Genomic DNA, 16880 nt, shown 5'->3' with positions numbered 1-16880 from the left:
GCTATAAAACGCTGTCATTGGATTTCTAGCGTTTCTCCTGGTGCATCTGAAGGGTGTTCCCCAGACCCCTCTTTTATCCTCACTCACGGGGTCTCAGATGTCAATCAGGTTGGGATGATGCAATCCCTCAACCAGATCACTCTGGTTGTCCACTGAGGGGTTTCAATGACTAGTACAGTACTCAATACACAATTCCTTCTCCAAGAGACAATAGCAGTAACCAGTGGTTCCGTTCTGCTTTGGTTAGGAGACATTCCAAACCTTGTGTATTCTGCAGTGTCTATAACAACTGCCCTTGCTGTTCCAGTGTCTCCCTCATTACTGACATGCTGTGTATCTCTCTCATTTCCTGGGTCTCAGACCCAAAATAATAGCGATCTTGCAATTCTCAAAGGTGGGGGGGGTGGGCATTGGCGATTCTGGACCCTTCTGTCCATCAGATTTGCTCCTCATTCGTAACACCACACACTCACCACTCCCTGAGTAAAAAACTTACCCAACATCTCCTATCTACCTACTTCCAAGCACCTTAAAACTGCCCTCTCATGTTAGCAATTTCAGCCCTGGGAAAAAAGCCTCTGACTATCCACACAATCAATGCCTCTCAGCATCTTATACACCTCTATCATGTCACCTCTTATCCTCCGTTGCCAAGGAGCAAAGGCCGAGTTCACTCAATCTATTTTCATAAGGCATGCACCCCAAACCAGGCAACATCCTTGTAAATCTCCTCTGCACCATTTCTATAGTTTCCACATCTTTCCTGTAATGAGGTGACCAGAACTGAGCACAATACTCCAAGTGGAGTCTGACCAGGGTCCTATATAGCTGTAACATTAACTCTCAGCTCTTGAACTCAACCCCACAGTTGATGAAGGCCAATACACCATATGTCTTCTTAACCTCACAGCCAACCTGCACAGCAGCTGTAAGTGCCCTATGGATTCAAACCTCAAGATCCCTCGGATCCTCCACACTGCCAAGAGTCTTACCATTAATACTATATTCTGCCATCATATTTGACCTACCAAAATGAACCACCTCACACTTATCTGGGTTGAACTCCATCTGCCACTTTCTCAGCCCAGTTTTGCATCCTATCGATGTCCAGCTGTAACTTCTGACAGCCGTTCACACTATCCACAACATGCTCAACCTTCGTGTCATCACTAAATTTACTAACCCATCCCTCTACATCCTCATTCAAGTCATTTATAAAATCACTAGAATGCTAATCTGCTTGCCTTTGTAAAGATGACTACATGAGTCTTCCCAGTACAAAGGAAAGCATAATCTATTACCTCTTTTTACCTCTTGCTTTTTAAGAGACCAACTTGAGATATCTAACTGTACCAAGCAAAACACCATGAACAGAAGTAGTTAACAGTTAAAAATATTTGATGTCTGTCACTAACCTGCATCCGATATATCAAATTAGTTCAATTTTAAAAAACGTTTTCATCAATACCATGTAAGGAAAGGGGAAGATCTCAATGAGTCCCCATTCCTGGTGATGGTCTCAGTTTGAAACATTGACTCTTTCTCCAAAGATGCTGCCCAACCTACTGAGTTCCTCCAGCATTTTGTGTGTTACTAACATGTCCTTTCGTTGTACAGAAAAGGTATTTCAGCATTTGCACCAATAGTATTTTTTTGTTAACGCATAGTTGCTGAATGTGCAGGAATCGAATCCAACCCCTCAGATACTGTACAATAGTCAGTCAAACTTCTTTAATCACACTATCTTCATAATTTGATAGGACTTATCATGCAAGGTATTTTTCTATCTTCAATTGCCTACATTTGTAGAATCTGAGTACAGTACTGAATCTAAATTACTGAATACAGTTTTGATTTTCACTTCTCTTACTTCATGGTGAAGCTATGTCTACTGTCAACAATGAACAGACACCACTAATCATAAGGTGTGCCAAATGGTTCATATATTTTTTCCTTTGTCTTGTCTGTTTAATTACAAAGTACATTGTAAACACATCTTAATTTGGTGGTTACATTCAGCATTTAATTTGTATCAAAAAATGTACTCAACTGGCACTCACCATACGAAAGCAAATCCAGCTACTGTGACTGTAGGGGAAAGTTCCATCAAGTTCTGATGGCAGCTGATTGCTTTCTATGTGTTTATGTAGTGACTTCAATGAAGTCAGAGTTTCAAACTGCACAGAAAAAAAGAGACTTTATTTAACAGGAATCTGTTTAAAAGCTTATGGCAGTAGCATAAATAAAAGCAGTGAAACAATCCCTTTCATCTGATTGAAAGAAATTGTCATAAAGATCATAGGACAATGTGATAGTGTGGAGCATAAGAATACCAACATGCTTCAAAGGTGCTTTTTATGTTGTGAATTCTCATGTTGTAAGTTACTAGTCGAGTGAAGTATTGGGCTGAGGCCAGATAATTTACCCACAAGCGAGGAAAGTGTGGGAATAGATGGGTCAGTAAAAGTCACAGGCAACAATAGCAACTTGCTGAAGAGTGGTTTTTCCTCAATGGCTTCAGGTGATAGGATATTGGACAATAAATCCACAACAGTGACTAGAGATTAACCATTTTAAGGTATCTATTTATTTTGGCAAGGACATTGCTATGTAGTTATCATTTCTTCTATGCATTACTTTTGAGCTTTTTGTGCAAGGAAAATCATTACAAAATGATTCATAATTAGAATTTGCAGAATAATTTTGGTATAATGTGGGATATAGAGTTTAGGATATTTCAGATATAATAAACTATTGTAGCGGTGTGCTACATGCAGCGCTAAAATTACGACACGGAGTCGGTAACTGCAGTCGAAGGAAAAAACTTTATTCGAAATCCTCAGCCTCACTTTTAAGCCTCCCTCAACCTGCCCCCCGTGGCGCAGAGGCTCCAAAGCTCTGTGCTCGCAAACCCCCGTAGGCTATCTCCCTTAGCCGGAAAGCTGGCTAATTATGAGCCGGTTCGGATGTGCCAGGAAATGGGTCGCTACATAACCCCCCCCGTCCCAGAACCGGCGATACACCCCCCAATGTCCACAGTCTGGGCCGGAACCTTCTTGGGAGGTCGGCCTCTGCGCTGAGGTGCCAGAAACTCGGCCGGTTGCGCCAGGTCCACATGGGCCGGTTTGAGTCAGTCCACCGTGAAAACCTCCTCTTTCCCCCCAACGTCCAGCACGAACGTGGACCCGTTGTTCCGGAGCACCATAAACGGCCCCTCGTATGGCCGCTGCAGCGGTGGCCAATGCCCGCCCCTTCGTACAAACACAAACTTACTGTTCTGCAGGTCTTTGGGTACGCAGGTCGGGTTCTGCCTGTGCTGTGAAGTGGGTATGGGGGCCAGGTTACTGAGCTTCTCGCGTAGTCTGCCCAGGACTGCTGCGGGGTCTTCCTCTTGCCCCCGTGGGGCTGGTAGGAACTCCCCAGGGACGACCAGGGGCGCGCCGTATACCAACTCGGACGATGAGGCATGCAGGTCGTCCTTGGGCACTGTGCGGATGCCGAGTAGGACCCAGGGAAGCTCGTCCACCTAGTTAGCTCCTCGCAGGCGGGCCATGAGAGCCAACTTCAGGTGACGGTGGAAACGCTCCACTAGCCCGTTCGACTGTGGGTGGTAGGCAGTGGTGTGGTGCAGCTGTGTCCCCAAAAGGCTGGCCATAGGTGACCACAGGCTGGAGGTGAACTGGGCGCCTCTGTCGGAGGTAATGTGGGCCGGTACACCAAAGCGAGATATCCAGGGCTCGGGCGCAAGATTCGGAGGTGGTGTCGGTGAGCGGGACCACCTCTGGCCATCTTGTGAACCAGTCCACAATAGTCAGGAGGTGCCGCTCCACGCGACACTGGCAGGGGGCCCACGATATCCACATGAATGTGGTCGAAACGCCGGTGGGCGGGATGGAACTGCTGCGGCAGAGCTTTGGTGTGCCGCTGCACCTTGGCCGTCTGGCAGTACATGCATGTTTTGGCCCATTCACTGACCTGTTTGCGGAGTCCGTGCCAAACGAACCTGCTGGAAACCATCCACAGTCGTCCGGATGGAGGGATGCGCCAAGTTATGAATGGAGTCGAAAACACGGCGCCGCCAGGCTGTCGGGACGACGGGACGGGGCTGGCCAGTGGCGACGTCACAGAGTAGGGTCCTCTCACCCGGGCCTACGGGGAGGTCCTGGAGCTGCAAACCGGAGACTGCGGTTCTGTAACTTGGAATCTCCTCATCCGCCTGCTGCGCCTCTGCCAGTGCCTCAAAGTCTACCCCTTGGGAAAGGGCCTGAACGGTAGGGCGAGAGAGCGCATCCGCCACGACATTGTCCTTACCCGAGACGTGCCGGACACCTGTCGTGTATTCAGAGATGTAGGACAGGTGGCGTTGCTGGCGGGACGACCAGGGGTCGGACGCTTTCGTAAACACAAAGGTAAGCGGTTTGTGGTCCGTGAACGCGGTGAAGGGCCGACCTTCTAGGAAGTACCTGAAATGCCGGATTGCCAGGTAGAGCGCCAACAGTTCCCGGTCGAAAGCACTGTACTTGAGCCCGGGTGGCCGCAGGTGTTTGCTGAAAAACGCCAGGGGTTGCCAGCGACCTGTGATGAGTTACTCCAGCACCCCACCGACTGCCGTGTTAGATGCGTCCACTGTGAGGGCGGTAGGGGCATCCATTCTGGGATGTACTAGCATTGCGGCATTCGCCAAAGCTTCCTTCATTTGAACGAAAGCAGCGGCGGACTCCTCGTCCCAGGTAATGTCCTTGCTCAGACCCGACATCAGGGCGAACAGGGGACGCATGATCCGGGCAGCTGAAGGGAGGAAGCGGTGGTAGAAATTGACCATACCTACGAATTTCTGAAGGCCTTTGATCGTGGTGGGTCGGGGGAAGTGGCAGACCACATCTACCTTAGCGGGCATAGGGGTTGCCCCGTCTCTAGTAATCCTGTGGCCCAGGAAGTCAATGGTATCGAGTCTGAACATTTGGCGGGGTTGATTGTAAGACCGGACTCACTCAGTCGTGCGCAGAGTTGACGGAAGTGGGACAGGTGCTCCTGATGACTGCTGCTGGCTATGAGGATGTCGTCCAAATAGATGAACGCGAAGTCCAGGTCCCGTCCCACTGCGTCCATTAACCGCTGGAACGTCTGTGCGGCATTCTTCAGGCCGAACGGCATGCGGAGGAACTCGAAAAGGCCAAACGGGGTGATGAGAGCCGTTTTGGGGACGTCATCAGGATGCATCGGGATTTGATGGTACCCTCGGACAAGGTCTACCTTAGAGAAGATCCGTGCGCCGTACAGGTTTGCTGCAAAGTCCTGAATGTGCGGCACAGGGTAGCGGTCCGGTGTGGTAGCCTCGTTCAGCCTGCGGTAGTCGCCGCACGGTCTCCAGCCTCCCGTCGCTTTGGGCAGCATGTGCAGGAGGGAGGCCCATGGGCTGTCGGACCGCCGGATGATCCCCAATTCCTCCATCCTCCAGAACTCCTCCTTCGCCAGTCGGAGCTTGTCCGGGGGAAGCCGCCGAGCGCGGGCGTGGAGGGGTGGTCCCTGGGTCAGGATGTGGTGCTGTATGCCGTGTCGGGGCATGGCCGCTATGAACTGCGGTGCCAGAACCGATGGGAAATCTGCCAGGACCCTGGTGAAGTCGTTGTCGGACAGCGTGATGGAGCCGAGGTGAGGGGCTGGCAACTGGGCTACACCCAAGGAGAACGCCTGAAAGGTCTCGGCGTGTACCAGTCTCTTCCTGGGCAGGTCGACCAGTAGGCTGTGAGCTCGCAAAAAATCCGCACCCAGAAGCGGTTGGGCTACGGCGGCCACGTGAACTGGCTGGAGCCGAACTGTAGCTGCACCTGACGGGTGCCATAGGTCCTTACTGTGCTGCCATTCACGGCCCTCAGGGGGGGGCCCGGTGCCCTGATGCGGGTGTCGTAACTCATCGGAGGTAAAACACTGATCTCGGCACCAGTGTCGACCAAAAACCGGCCTCCCGACCTTCTGTCCCACACATACAGGAGGCTATCCCGATGGCCAGCCGCCGTAGCCATCAGCGGCGGCTGGCCCTGGCGTTTCCCGGGAACTTGCAGGGCGGGCGACAACGGCGGGCTTCTGCGCCCCACCGCTGGTGGTAGAAGCACCAGTGTTCATTGCGCCGGCGGTTAGCAGGCTCTGCGGCCGGGCCTGGACTGGTTTGCTGCTGGGAGATCTGTGCGATGGACGCCCCGCTCACCTTTTTGGCGTTCCACAGCAAGTCCGCCCGGGCTGCCACTTTCCGGGGGTCACTGAAATCCGCGTCGGACAGCAGCAGGCGTATGTCCTCGGGCAGCTGCTCCAGGAATGCCTGCTCAAACATGAGGCAGGGTGTGTGTCCGTCGGCCAGAGACAACATCTCATTTATTAAAGCCGAAGGAGGTCTGTCGCCCAAGCCATCCAGGTGCAGTAAACGGGCAGCCCGCTCGCGCCGTGAGAGTCCGAAAGTCCTGAGGAGCAGGGCTTTGAATTCCGTGTACTTGCCGTCTGCCGGGGGCGACTGTACGAACTCCGCGACCTGGGCCACTGTGTCCTGGTCGAGGGAGCTCACCACGTAGTAGTAGCGGGTGTCTTCTGAGGTGATCTGGCGAACGTGGAATTGGGCTTCGGCTTGCTGGAACCATAGGTTCGGTCGCTGTGTCCAGAAACCCGGCAGTTTCAACAAAACTGCATGAACAGAGGCGGTGTCGGTCATTTCTGGTCCAAAAATCGTTTGGACCGTCCGGGTCACCAATTGTAGCGGTGTGCTACATGCAGCGCTAAAATTATGACATGGAGTCGGTAACTGCAGTCGAAGGAAAAAACTTTATTCGAAATCCTCAGCCTCACTTTTAAGCCTCCCTCAACCTGCCCCCCGTGGCGCAGAGGCTCCAAAGCTCTGTGCTCGCAAACCCCCATAGGCTATCTCCCTTAGCCGGAAAGCTGGCTAATTGTGAGCCGGTTCAGATGTGCCAGGAAATGGGTCGCCACACTATGCAATTAATACTGCTTTATTTAATGGAAAACTTAATGTGACCATTTTAGTGACCTGTATATCTATAAATGGCTGGAAGTGAAATGCTGCATGAGGACTAAACCTAAGTGGATAGGTTTCATGATGATGAGATTGATTTAAGAGGATATTTGTGCTCCTGTGTAACAAGTATTTGAAGGCTAGCTGCTGATGTGCATTTTTGTATTGAAGGTACCTGGTTTACAGGATTTTCAGGATATTGTTCAGGATTTGAACAAATATGAACAATTAATACAGTTAAAAAGACAGTATCAACTCATATTTGGTGGGCTTGTTATGAAATCAGCAGCAACATTGTGCTCTCCAACAAGGTCATACAAAAGCTAAGAAAACATACAGAACTGAAGGAAGCTATAGAAATAGCCATAAGCATAAAATGAAAATTAAAGAGTTAGGGGAAAGGTGAAGCTAACGAGGATCAACAATGTCAGAGGCAGCAGATCTATTTAACTAGGTTAATTTAGCAAGATTAATGAGTTTACATTTTTCCACAGATTATTTATACATATTATTTGTTATCTTTCCCCAAATACGTACGCCTTTCATCAATTAAAACTGGAATTCAAACTACTGATGAGTTGAACAGAGGGTAATACGTGTTTTATTTGAGAATCATAGAACAACAGAAAATTTAGGACACAGGACTATAATGAGCCAGTTTAAAAAGATAAATCTAATCCAAACCTCCTGCATTAGTTCTGTTGGATGGCAAGTTAGGATGCCTTAAGTATACATCAAGAAATGTTTAAATTTGTTGAGGGTTGTTGCCTCTGTCACTCCTAAAGGCAAAGAGCTCCTGACCCCTATACAATAACAAAAATAATTTTTTTCCTCGAGTTCTTTAACCAGCTACTTTAAATCTATGTTGCCTTAGTTTTGGACTTCTTTATGAGGTGAAATAAGCAATCACACTTTATTCTATCCAGGCCTGTCATAATTTTATAGAATTCAATTTACTTGTAGTTTCAGATGTTCCAAAGGAAGCTGGGAATGTATACAGCTTTAGAGTCACATCCCTGCTCCTATGTTCTCTAATTTAGGTAATAAAGCAAAGCATTCTGGATTACATTCTTTTGTTTAAATTGTTTCATTGTTATGTCCTGCCATTTTTAAGGATTTGCAAAACAACTTTTCAAGAATTCTTTGTTCTCTATACCTCATACGATGCAACTATACGGTTGGCATATCATTATGGGCCCATTTTACTTTCGATGGGGATATAAATCAAGTCTCAATAATATTTATTAATGAACATTTTTGATATTATATATACCTGCATGGAAGTTGGTTTCTCAAAGCGGAATACATGGTCTCGTTCAACCAGCAGCAAAACAATATGGACAGAGTTGGGAATTGTGTCCTGTAAAGAAGTATGAAACATATTCAATATAATGTAGTGGATGTACATTCTACAATTTGTTTCAATAGCTTTTTCAAAAGCTTTTTGTAAAGGATTATATACATTTCAGCACATAAATTCAGGCTGATGCTCCTGTGGAAAACAGTAAGTAGTATGGTTTTAAAGGTGTCATTAACCCAAATACAATGTTATATTAAAATATAGAAATATACATAGAAATCATGTTTGCATAAAGATTGCAAGAAACTATTTCAAAGAAGAGCAAGTCAGTCATGCACAATGTTACATGTAATTATCCCTTAGTCAACCTTTCTAAAATTATTATTCCTGGAAAATGTTGTGCACAGATTGGCTGCCATGTGTCCTACAAAATTGAACCTCATTGGTCAAACAGTACTTCAAGGTATCCTCAAAGTGACACCAACATGACTAAGCTTTGTAAGAGTCAATGGCAGAAATGGAATTACTTAAATAATTTTTTACTTTGTTTCACTAACACTGTGAAGCTCTTAACAACATAAACTTGTACACAAAGCCATTATAAAGCATTTTACAATGAATTATATATAGTTCAGTATTAAAACTTGGGGTGTCACCTCTGTCAAATATTGAAAGAGAAGTTCAGTGTTAATATCTAATGGATGAGGTGCAATTATGTTCACTTTAATAGAAGTCCTTGATATCATGCAATTGTCCACGATTTAGAAAATCAGTTTCAAGTGTGAAGAAATAATTTTGAGAAATATAAATTTAAGCATATAAAAAAGATTCAAAGGGAACCCAAGTACTGAGTGCAGGGTACACTGATGTTCACGATAACTTATACTGACATTTATAGTGAGAAGTAAATTAATCTCAATTCCCAATGAAGTATCGCTGCAAAAAATGTTCCAAATATTTTCTGCCCTCTTCACATTACTGAAGAAGCAAGGAAATTTCTATCATCCCTATGAAACTTTTTTCTGATGTCAAAAAGTGTAAATGTTGAGTAGTTTCTAATATACAGCACAGCTAATTGTTTGCCACCTAATAAATTATGTAAATAATCACATTCTTGAAAGTTGACAGAATTAATATAACTATATGATATGGCCCTAATAAGAAAGTTCTCAGCAGCAGCTATGTATGGTCATTTAACATTTTATCTTACAAGTCCAGTGATTAATTGACATAGTACAAAGCATGAATGGCACCTTGGAACTTCATTGCTTATGTAATTCATTGATACTTTACAAAGTGCAGCTATATCAATTTATTGCAGAGCTAAAATATTTTTGTTACAAAATATTGATAGCACTGCATTCTAAATAATTAGCAAACTTCACTAGTTAATTTCATATTTGAAAAGATCTATCACACTTACACCCTAAAACATAAAGAAATCTCACAAAAGAACGACGCAAAAGAAATTCAGGTTTCCATAATTTTGCTTTACTTGAAACTACTCATTCTAATCCTTCTAACAAACTCTCTGCTTCCTTCTTTTTCAAGCACTTATCTGTTTAAAAGGACTTAATATTACATGTTCCAATTACCTTAATGGAAAACATTCTAACATGTTTGTTCTATAATTTTGTTTTTAACTGCATATCCCTATTAGAACTCATCAGTAGTAGAGTAACAAATATTTACCTCCAAAACAGGTTATAATCTTGAAAACACGTTAGCTGATTTCTTTGAATGTATTTCATCAAAAAATGTTTTCTGGAGTTTTGTACTCATTCATAATTGCACTGCTTCATTTTGTATTTTGTTTTACAAAAGTTCAATGCACCCCATGATTAAAATGTTCTTCAATATCATTCCTATATCCAGAATGTTGCAGAGACTAAAAGGTTAAGTGATGAGAAAAGATTAGATTTGTGTTTCCTTGAGATTATGAAACAAAATGCTTCTGCAAGGCTTGGTCTTGCAACAGGTTCGCCTAACCTGAGATGTAAGGTTAGACTCCGTGAGTGTGCAGCCATGCAGTAACAGAATGTTAAAGTTGCTGCATAGCTGGAATTTTCTTTTATACAGGGTAATACTAATATAATTTTTAAATTATTCATACTCAAAGTCAGCAAGACCAAGGAGCTGATTATTGACTTCAGGAGAAAGAAACCAGAAGTCCATGGGCCAGACTTCATTGGAGGATCAAAGGGGGAGAGGGTCAGCAACTTTACATTCCTCAGTGTTATTATTTCAGAGGAATTGTGCTGGGTCCAGCATGCAAGTGCAATTACAAAGAAAGCACAACAGTACCTCTATTCCTTGGGAGTTTGCAAATATTCAGCATGACATCTAAAACTTTGACAAACTTCTACAGATGTGTAGTGCAGAGTAAATTGACTGTCTACATCAGTGCTGTGTATAGAAACACCAATGACCTTGAACAGAAAATTCTACAAAAATTAGTGGATATGGCCTAGTCCATCATGGGTAAAGCCCACCCCACCACTGAGCACATCTACATGAAGTGTTGTTGCAGAAAAGCAACATCCATCATCATGGACCCCCACCAGCCCAGACATGCTCATCTCAGCTCTGCCATCAGGAAGTCTTCAGGACTCACACTACCAGGTTCAGGAACAGTTATTATCCCAAAACCATCAGGCTTTTGAACTATAGAGGATAACTTCACTTGTCCCATCATTGAAATGTTCCCACAACCTATGTTTGTTGTCTTTTGCACACTGGTTGAATGCCCAAGTTGGTGCAGTCTTTCACTGATTCTATTATAGTCTCATCTTGGCCCAAAACGTTGACTGCTTATTCATTTCCATGGATGCTGCCTGACCTGAATCCCTCCTGCATTTTGCACGTTTTGGATATCCAGCATCTGCACCTTTCTTGTGTTTATGGTTATTATTCTAATATGATTTTATTGAGTATACCTGCAAGAAAATGAATCTCAGCCTTGTGTATGGTGACATATATGTATTTTGAACTTTGAACTCTATTATGAAATACCCTGTAAATGTGTTAATTAATATAATCCATATTTTATCTAGATAATAAGTGGACCACAAACTTTACTTTGAAACATTTTAGAGTTTCAATGCATTTATATTTTCAATGTTTCAAGTTACAACACTTACAAATTGTAACAATAAACAGAAGTCAGTAGCTTTTTGTTAATAAACCACTGGCCCACTGAACAGCAACACTGTCCAGTCAAAACATTTTATTTTTGCCATTGTGCCTGTCAGTTATTTCTGTTCGCCTGAGATCGTTTACCTGTGTTGTGAATTGTGGTTTATGTTTGTTTGATGTACATATTACAGAAACAAACATTTAAAGTGTCCCACAGTTTTCTGGATATGTAAAAATGTCCTGCTCAGAGCAACGTTTGTGTAGCTACATATATATATAATTATAGTTAATGTTGCCCTGGGACTTCAATGTTAATGAACCATGGGCACTCAGCTATTTCAATCCTTTGGCCACAGCCAGCATCAATTAAGTCCACCACAGGTGATTCAAATAAGTTGTGAAGGATTCATCCTGAATTTTGTAAATTTATTTTGCAAAGGGCAAAAGCTCCTATAGATTCAAAATTTCTCCTAATAGCATATCAATACCTAAGCTTTTAGTTTCCTTGTAAGGAGAATACAAATGCAAAGACCTTTCTTTTGATTCACTTATGCCTATAAGGCAGAGCCCTTACCACTGGGTTATACAAAATATTGGTATTTTGTACATGTTTAATGTTAGATTAAAATGGCTAAAAACAGGGTATTTTTAGAAAGAGCTTTGGATAATTCACATTATTTTTTAAAAATTGCTTGACATATTCATACTGTACAATCCTTAACCTATAACTAATTTAAATGCTACAAGAAAACCAGAACAAAGATTTAGAAATTGGGCACTTTTCAAGATTTAATAAATTATATTTAAAATTTATTTAAATATATTTAAAATTTAAAATTCATCACCTGCAAAATATTGAAAGCTTTAAATAATGCTGACACAGGGGAGCAACGCCGTGCATCCACTAAAATGGTCAGTCCTGCACTCTGGGTTTCTTGTCTGAAACATGAAGCAAAAATAGTAAATTATATAAGAGCTTTACCCATATTAACAGATTACTTTTTTAAACAACATTAACAAACATCTATAGGGAGGCAGATTCTGGAATGCTGCAATAGTAAGAAGGTTATTGTGATGGAAGATTTTAACATTCCTAATATTGACAGACATCTCCTTAGAGCAAGGGTTTAGATGAGGTGGAGTTTGTTAGGTGTGTTCAGGAAAGTTTCCTGACACAATATGTAGATAAGCCAACTAGAAGAGAAGCTGTACTTGATCTGGTATTGGGAAATGAAACTGGTCAGGTGTCAGATCTCTCAGTGGGAGAGCATTTTTGGAGGTAGTGATCACAACTATCTCCTTTATCAGAGAGCCGGAGAGCAATAGGAGCAGACAATTTGGGAAAACATTTAATTGGGGTGGGGAAATACGATGCTATTAGGCAGGAACTTGGGAACATAAATTGAAGCAGATGTTCTCAGGAAAATGAATAGCAGAAATGTGGCAAATGTTCAGGGAACATTCGCAAGGCATTCTGCATAAGAATGAAACTAGGAGAGCTAGAAGGGTCCATGAGAAGGCTTTGGCGAGCAAAATTAAGGAAAACCCCAAGACATACTATAAGTATGTAAAGAGCAAAGGGATGAATGTGTAAGAATAGTCAATTCAGGTGTGATAGTGGAAATGTGTGCATGGAGTCAGAGAACGAATACTTTGAATACTTTGCTTCAGTATTCTCCAGGGAAAATGACCTTGGCAATTGTGGGGATGACTTACAGTGGACTGAAACAATTGAGCTTATAGATGTTAAGAATGTGGATGTGCTGGAGCTGTTGAAAAGCATTAAGTTAGATAAGTCGCTGGAACCGGACGAGGTACACCCCAGTCTACTGTGGGAAGCAAGAGAGGAGATTGCTGAGCCTCTGGCAATGACCTTTGCATCATCAATAGGGACAGGAGAAGTACCAGAGGATTGGAGGGTTGCAAATGCTGTTCCTTTGATCAAAAAATGGGAGTAGAGATAATCCAGGAAATTATAGACAAGTGAGTCATACTTCAGTGGTGGGAAAGTTGTTGGAAAAAATCCTGAGAAGCAGGATTTATGAGCATTTGGAGAGACAAAATCTGATTAGCATAGTCAGCATGGCTTTGTAAGGGCAGCTCGTGCCTTAAGAGCCTGACTTAATATTTGAGGATGTAACAAAACACATTGATGAAGGTAGAGTAGTGGATGTAGTGTATATAGATTTTATTAAGGTATTTGATAAGGTTCCCCATGCAAGGCTCCTTCAGAAAGTAAGGAGGCATGGAATCCAAGGAGACCTTGTTTTGTGGATCCAGAACTGGCTTGCCCACAGAACACAAAGGATGGTTGTAGATGGTTCGTATTCTGCATGGAGGTCAGTGACCAGTGGTGTTCCAAAGGGATTTGTTCTGGGAACCCTCCTCTTTGTGATTTTTATAAATGACCTGGATGAAGAAGTAGAAGGGTGGGTTAGTAGGTTTGCTGATGACACAAAGGTTGGGGGTGTTGTGGATAGTCTGAAGAGTTGTCAGAGGTTACAGCGGGACATCGATAGGACACAAAACTGGGCTGAGAAGTGGCAGATGGAGTTCAACCCAGATAAGTGAGAAGTGGTTCATTTTGGTAGGTCAAATTTGAAGACAGAATATATTATTAATGGTAAGACTCTTGGCAGTGCGGAGGATCAAAGAGATCTTGGGGTTTGAGTCCACAGGACACTCAAAGCTGCTGCGCAGGTTGGCAATGTTGTTAAGAAAGTGTATGGTGTGTAGGTATTCATCAACCATGGGATCAAATTCAAGAACCATGAGGTAACGTTACAGCTACATAAAACCTTGGTCAGACCCCATTTGGAGTACTATGTTCAGTTCTGGTCACCTCACTACAGGAAGGATGTGGATACTATAGAAAGAGTGCAGAGGATATTTACATGGATGTTGCCTGAATTGAAGAGCGTGCCTTATGAGAATAGGTTAGCGATCTTGACATTCTCTCCTTAGGGCAACGGAGGATGAGAAGTGATGTGATAGAAGTGTATAAAATGATGAGAGGCATTGATCGTGTGGATAGCCAGAGGCTTTTTTCCAGGGATGAAGTGGCTAACACAAGGGGGCATAGTTTTAAATGCTTATAAGTAGGTATTGAGGGGATGTCAGGGGTAAGCTTTTCACACAGAGAATGGTGGGTGCATGTAATGCAATGCATCCAAGGGTGGTGGAGGCAGATACAATAGGGTCTTTGAAGAGACTCTTAGGTACATGAGCTTAGAAAAATAGAGGCTTCTGCAGTAGGTAATTCTAGGCATTTTCATGGTCAGCACAACATTGTGGGCTGAAAGGCATGTAATGTGCTTTATATTTCTATGTTCTATATAATGACCTTAGGAAGCTTTTCACAATTTCACACGATCATTTTGAGAGAGGCCAAATAATGTGCACCAGTATAACATGAAATAAAAATAGATATACAATTAATTTCTCAGGGAGTCTCGAGTAGAAAATCTTAATCTGTTAATTTATTTGTTTACAAAGAGCAAACCTTTATTGGAGTGTAATAAACACTGCATTTTATTTGCTAAAATGTAATTTCAATAGGTCAAATCAAAGTAGAGCTTTCAGGATACTGTAATATGAAAATCCCACATTTATGTCATGATTAAGTACTTCACTATTTCCCACAGTACTTATTCATAGTTCAACTGACCCCAATAGCAATAATAGAGAATGCAAAATGGCAATTTGGTTTACTATTGTCAAATAAACGGAGGTACAGTGAAAAACTTGTCGTGTACCCCATCCATACAGATCAATTCATTATAACACTGCATTGACATAGTACAAGGTAAGACGACAATAAGGTGCAGAATAGTGTCACAATATAGAGAAAGTTCAGTACAGGTAAACAGTCACACTGAAATTGATTTTAATGCCAAGAATCTATCATATTATTCTAAAGAATGGTTCAATAGTTTTGTAATAGCAGGATAGAAGCTGTCTTATAACTTGATGAAAGACTGGGCTTTTGTACCTTCTCTCTGATGGCACTGGGCTGAGTGAGGTATTTGATCATACTTGCTGCTTTACTGAGGCAGTAAGATGTGGCCAAAGTACACGGAGGGAGTCTGATTTCTGTGATATGCAGAGTTGTGTCTACAACTCTCTGCAACTTCTTGCAGTCATAGGCAGAGAGGCAGCCATATCAAAGATGCTTCCTATGGTCTTTATCTTAAGACAATCATCCCTACTGGAGCAACGGCCGCCTGTTGCAGCTTACCAGAATCCTCTGTTCTGAGCTGAAAGAAGGTCGATGCAGTTTCAGCTTTCGCTACACAACTTTATACATCCTCTACAAGAAGACCCTTCCTCTCCTAGGAATGAGGTCTTTGGAGCTTCTGTAGGCATTTCTGTAACTGTTTTTTACAGAATAGGGTTACTAGCAACATGCCCAACCCTCCTCCTTTTGCAGCCTGGTTTGGGTGGAATTGCTTTCAATTATGAATTTGTCAAAACTGATAGATATCCAAAATATCTGTTTAATGGAATTGAAGATCAACTATACTGTACTGTTTCATATGATTAAAATTATGCTAATTGCAGAGACATTGATGAAATTCTCAGGTGGTTATTCATTTATATCTTTGCATCTCCACCATATTTCTGGTGTATCTACAAATGAGATTCCTTCTCCCCAATTTTCCCCACTCTTTTCTGGGATTGTACAGTTCTATAAAACTTTAATGTGGTCCCAATTGTTCGATACAGCTGCAAAGAAGGCAAGACAATGGCTATGTTAGCAGGAGCTTGAGGATGTTTAGTTTGTCACCTAAAACACTTAAAGACTTCAACAAATGTACCATGAAGAGCATTCTGACAGACAGCATCACTGTCTGGTATTGGGGGGGGAGCTATTGCACAGGATCAAAAGTAGCTACAAAGAGTTGTAAAATTAGTTAGCTTCATCATGGGCACTAGCCTCCATAGTATTCAAGGCATCTTCAAAGAGCGATGCCTGAGAAAGGCAGCATCCATTATTAAGGAACCCCATCACCCAAGACATGCCCTCATCTCATTGTTACAGTCAGGAAGGAGATACAGATGCCTGGAGGCACACACTTAATGAGTCAGGAACAGCTTCTTCCCCTTTGCCATCCAATTTCTAAATGGACAGTGAACCCATGAGCACTACTGTTATTATTTCTGGTTCTGCAGAACTATTTTAACTATTTTAATTATTTAATAAAATAAACACACACACACACACACACACACAAATTCAATTCAATTACCGCACTGCAATACCAAAGAAACTGTTTCAATACCTGGGAAGACTATAAAAGTAGATAAGGAGACGCACAAGTTCAGGTACATTGCAATGTGGGTTCAACCAAGCAGTATTCCTCGTTGTTATTATTACTACTGCACGACCAGATCTATCTCTGGCTCCTGAAACAAAATAAAGCATTA

General features: G+C 42.9%; 1 protein-coding gene across 1 annotated transcript in view; it reads right to left on the bottom strand.

Moving 5' to 3' along the window:
* plekhg4 (pleckstrin homology domain containing, family G (with RhoGef domain) member 4) overlaps nt 1-16880 on the bottom strand; it is a 176607-nt gene that overhangs the window by 124264 nt on the left and 35463 nt on the right. Inside the window, exons 5-8 of the mRNA XM_059992425.1 lie at nt 16736-16859; nt 12299-12392; nt 8292-8378; nt 2061-2177 (exon numbers count right to left, since the gene is read on the bottom strand). Of these exons, the coding sequence (XP_059848408.1) occupies nt 2061-2177; nt 8292-8378; nt 12299-12392; nt 16736-16859 (422 nt within the window). The remainder of the gene's footprint in view (nt 1-2060; nt 2178-8291; nt 8379-12298; nt 12393-16735; nt 16860-16880) is intronic.

This window comes from Hypanus sabinus, chromosome 17 (assembly GCF_030144855.1).
Source record: "Hypanus sabinus isolate sHypSab1 chromosome 17, sHypSab1.hap1, whole genome shotgun sequence".
In the NCBI taxonomy this organism is placed as follows: Eukaryota; Metazoa; Chordata; class Chondrichthyes; order Myliobatiformes; family Dasyatidae; genus Hypanus; species Hypanus sabinus.
Note: the sequence above shows the minus strand (reverse complement) of the source record. Positions and strands in the feature narration are given on the sequence as shown.